General features: G+C 45.7%; 1 protein-coding gene across 3 annotated transcripts in view; it reads right to left on the bottom strand.

Moving 5' to 3' along the window:
- Window positions 1-5,000, bottom strand: part of LOC143018420 (uncharacterized) — a 35,617-nt gene that overhangs the window by 18,772 nt on the left and 11,845 nt on the right. For 2 of the 3 annotated variants that reach the window (XM_076173780.1, XM_076173778.1), the window contains exons 2-4: window positions 1,480-1,611; window positions 1,032-1,145; window positions 672-787 (exon numbers count right to left, since the gene is read on the bottom strand). In XM_076173780.1, coding sequence (XP_076029895.1) covers window positions 672-787; window positions 1,032-1,145; window positions 1,480-1,588 — 339 coding nt within the window. In that variant the 5' untranslated portion in view covers window positions 1,589-1,611. The remainder of the gene's footprint in view (window positions 1-671; window positions 788-1,031; window positions 1,146-1,479; window positions 1,612-5,000) is intronic. The other variant, XM_076173779.1, reaches the window with a different exon arrangement.

Below are 5,000 nucleotides of genomic sequence, written 5' to 3' on the forward strand. Positions count from 1 at the left end.
TCTCTCTCTCTCTCTCACACACACACACACACACACACACACACACACACACACACACAAACCCAGCATCCGAGAGCTGCACATCCCACAGCACGTCCCCCGTATCAGTTCACCTATTTTTTGTATGCAAGACATTCCTTTGGCCACATCATATTTTCAACTAGCCACATGTCCCATTCATTCTCATCTCTTTTTATCTCTTAATCACTTAATCGCTACTGATAAAACTTTTCGTCTTAACACTCCTTTCACAATGTTCATCCATTTTATTTTTCATCATGTGACAACAGCAAACAACAGCTAATTGAACCACAATACCCTCCTATCCTTTCCAACCAATTCCAGCCCTCTACTGCATATTCTTTCCTCGATCTTCTCATCGATTTCAATATATCAAACAACCATGGTGGTATCGCACATCCCTTTTGCAATCCAGCTTTCCCCCGCATACCAGTCATCCATGTTACTGGACATTCTTTTATTGAAACTAGAAAGTTTGTATTTCTAATAGATTTCATGACACACTATATACTGGTAATCAGGCCACCGTGGTGAGGCACAGGGGTTTAATTGTCCCTCTAAGGGACAGAACGGTGGACCTGCAAGGAACCATCGAGACCGAACACTTTCGTTTTCTCCTGAATCTTTACCACTCGTTGTCTGACACCTACTCTGATTCTCTTCAGTGGAGGGTGCATCTGGACGTAGTAGTTCCAGTTGGCATCAGACGTGAGCTTTTCCACATCCCCTTGTGCCCACGAGAAGATTTCACATTGCTTTTCAATTTCTACGACAATAAGGAAGACAAAATCATAACTAGTGTTATTGGTGTGATATTTACAATAAAGTCAGTAATATCCAATACAAAAATAAAACGAAAAACAGTAGTAGTAGTTATATGATAAAGTGATAGGTACAGATGTAACAATAATATCAACGTAAATGTAACTGGAATGGAAATAAATATACACACTGTAAATGAATATAGAAAATACCTTTACATGCACAAGTAACACGTAATCAGTTCTTACCATTGTGATTAAAGGATATGCAATTCTGACTAACACAGAAAAAGGTGCAAAAAGCACGATTTCCATCGGACGTTCCAATCAGTTTATCTGTACGAATATAGCGTTTTCCTGCCGCTGGAAGAAAATTAAAAATAATTATAATGGTGCTAACATTATATATCAAAAGGCTTCTTCCCATTACAATGGAAGAAGTCTACTAAGGCATGCACCCACCTTCCACATATTTCACACCCATCCACACCCGTTTGTTTCACTTTTAAAGATATTTCAGCTTCTTGTGGATGAAGGGTCATCCCTGCCCCCCGCCCACTACCTGAGTTAGAAGCAATGTAGTAAGACACAAAACATACACAAGCAGAGCACAACAGCCAAAGCCGATTTACCCCCACAGCTTCTTTTACATGAAGACCCTTCCTCATTGTGCCCTCATACGTAAATAGTGACATACCGTACAGTTGCCAGTAGAGTCCGGTTTTCTGTGCTTCGCCGAGTAGTAGGAGGTACAGTAGGAACAAAAGGTACAGGAGCGATTTCCTCGACCGTGACGAAGCCAACATCTTAACAGGAGCCTGGGACAAACCTGAATATAAATATGTATATATATGTGTGTGTGTGTGTGTGTGTGTGTGTGTGTGTGTGTGTGTGTGTGTGTGTGTGTGTGTGTGTGTGTGTGTGTGTGTGTGTGTGTGTGTGTGTGTGTGTGTGTGTGTATGTTTGTGTCATTTTTGACAATTGGAAATAAACTCATCTGCTGGGATTCGAACCCCCACCATAGCGGAATGCTTCATATAAAGCGAGGACCGTACCGCCTGTACCACTGCGACCCTTCAAAACAGAACGAATTAGTTCATGGACTAATCATTCTGCCGAGAGCACTCGGGTGGAACGTCGTATGTACTGTATTTCATCAAATCCTTTATGCAGGCTAGTCTTCCGACAAGTGATTGTGTCATTTTTGACAATTGGAAATAAACTCATCTGCTGGGATTCGAACCCCCGCCAGAGCGAAATGCCTCATACAAAGCGAGGACCGTACCGCCTGTACTACCGCGACCCTTCAAAACAGACTAATCACGGACTAATCATTTCCAATTGTCAAAAATGACACAAACACTTGTCGGGAGACTAGCCTGCATAAAAGGATTTGATGAATTACAGTACATACGACGTTCCACCCGAGTGCCCTTGGCAGAATGATTAGTGCGTGAACTAATTCGTTCTGTTTTGAAGGGTCGTGGTGGTACAGGCGATATGATCCTCGCTTTATATGAAGCATTTCGCTCTGGCGGGGTTCGAATCTCTCTATCGAGACAGCTAGACACCACCCTACGGCAGTGAGCTCAGAGATCATTATTTGCCGATCTCTGGGTAGGTCTGAGACCACACACACCACACACCGAAACAGCAAGGTCACAACTCCTTGACTAACGTCCCGTACCTACTCACTGCTAGGTGAACAGGGGTTACACGTGAAAGGAGATAAACCCAACTTATCTCCGCCCGACCAGGGAATCGAACCCCGGTTCTCTGGCTTGTGAGGCCAGTGCTTTACCAATCCGCCACCGAGCTGTGATGTGTGTGTGTGCGTGTGCGTGTGCGTGTATATATATATATATATATATATATATATATATATATATATATATATATATATATATATATATATATATTAATTGCAGAAACCAGTGTAAAATTAAAAATACGGTTACTGAACGTTTCCGTCTATTTAAGACACCTTCAAGGGTACAAAGTAGTTGATGGTGATGATGGCTCCTCAACTGTTAGTGTGTGGGCCCTGGTTCATGCGGCCCACCTGTGGCTGTGTCGTGTCTTGGTTCTGTTGTCTTGTTATAGTGGGTGATCCGAGATAAGAAGTAGTAATGGTTGGTGCAGTCAGCCTGCTAAGTGACGAAGAATGCTGGTAGCTATGTCTTCTGGGTTATATGGTCTGTCTTCTGCTAGTAGGATATTCTCGAGTCTTTGTTTAACGTTTGAGGTGGCTGGGCAGCTGTTAAAGTAATGGGTGTAGCTGAAAACATCATCACAAAGAGTACACAGGTGCGGCGTTGTTGCTGTTCCGGTGGGAAGTTTGTAGCCAAGTCGCAATTTGGTTAGTGTGGTCTCTTTGCTCCTGGAGATGTTGAGCGACAGTTGAATTGGTTTCCCACTTGTGACCTGACGGTTCCACCTGCTAGTCTTCCATGAGAATCTGGTGGGCGTTCCTGGCACCGGTGTATATCTTTGTGCTGAGGACTTCTATCTCGTCCCTGTGGTGAACTTTGCTGTCAACTGGTGCAGACGGATATCTATTAACGATCGCTGTGATTAGCCCCTGGCTATTGCTTGGTGTTGCTGGTAGGTGGTAGATTTCGTATCCTGGGTTGTCTTGCACTTGTGGTCAGCTCTTGATGAGCGTCTTTTCAAGGAGAATTACGTCAATCTTGTTCGTAATTGCTGCCTGTAGAAACTCATCCTTCTTCCCCATCGCTCCTTGGATGTTCCATTCACTGGAGGATTGTTAAGATCTCTGAGTAAGGGGCTGAACGAGGGCTGGGGGGAGAGTGTTGATCATTTCCATCAACTGTGTCGTTATTCTCTCTAGCCGATCGGTCACTGACTCTTCTGTCTTTCTGGTTATTGGTCTCGTTGGTTGTTCTCTTGGCTGCGAGTTGAGTTGTTTGCTGTTCTTGATAATCTCGTTGTACTTCCGTGGCTTGGGTGCTGACTCTGTGTGTGCTTGTGTCGGGGCAGGTAGCACAGTCTTTTCTGTTGTCTTGTTTGTAGCTGGTGCATACTCTGGAACGGGTCGCATCTATGTTTGGGTCTTGTCTTGCTGCGTCTTCTCTATTTGGATCTCCTCGGCCTGGGTCTTCTTCGTCTGTGTGAGTAGCATGGGCTTCGTAGTTGCCGATAGTTGTGTGTACTCTTCTTCTGTGAGAGCTGGAGCCTTCTGGGCAGGACGTGGTCGTGTGACTGCCTGCATTCTACGCTGCATCTCATGCTGGAGGCCATTTGGTTCCCGTCGCAGTTTACGCACTTCAGAAAGGTCTCCTTCTTCTCTTGATATTTTTTTGAAGCACAGACGGCTGTCGTGGTCCCCTGCACAAACTGCACGCTTGGCTGTGCCTTGGCATGCTGCGGTTCCGTGTCCGTAGGGGTTCCACTGGAAGCAGCGTAGCGGTGTTTGGATGTAGGGTCACACTGGGTACGACCCAAAGAAACCTATGTTGATTCTGGCAATGGTCCTTGGAAGCTATCTTGACCATTTGCAGGTTCTGGATCTGACCGTTGACCTTCCTCGACATCCTGCTGGCAGCTCTCACTCTGTTCGTTTGTAGGAAGCGGTCTGCGTCGAATGAAAAGTGGAACCTTTTCAACCACCGCTTCGTTTATCTTCTCCTCCGGATACAGGGCTATCATTGGGCATGGCTGTCCGTTCAGCTTCTTTAATGAAAGAAGGGCACAGGCAGCTTCTTCTGTCCGGGGGATGATTTGGTGCAGAACATTCTGTCTGACCACAAGCTTCAGGGGGATGTTAGAGAGGGTCCTCTCCTCTGCTACCAGGAGACTGTACTCCGTGGGCCAATTCTCTGAAATTACTGGCCTGGAGCATGGTAGCTCCTTGGTCTGCCTGTGCTGCTTTGTACCTAGTGCATGCGCCAAGGTGGGTAGTACTAGAGCGTTCCTGCTGCTGTGTTTTTCTGCCTCTTCATCTGAAGAGCTACTGACCGCTAGGTCCTCCCGCAAGGTGTCGCCTCTCTTCCTGTTGGTGTCCTCCATCCTCTTCTTGGCGTCCTCCTTCTTCTTCATCTTCTTCCGCTTCTGGCGCTGGTACTGGAACCCCTCGTCCATTTCCTCCGCTGGGAATTGGTGGCTCTTTTATTACTGTTTCTTTGAAGTCCATCATTATTGGGAAGACCGTAGGGGTCTCCATGATGCTCTTGATAACCTAAGGGAATATTGTTTGTT

Source organism: Oratosquilla oratoria, chromosome 34 (genome assembly GCF_046742065.1).
Source record: "Oratosquilla oratoria isolate Oo_2021 chromosome 34, ASM4674206v1, whole genome shotgun sequence".
NCBI lineage: Eukaryota > Metazoa > Arthropoda > Malacostraca > Stomatopoda > Squillidae > Oratosquilla > Oratosquilla oratoria.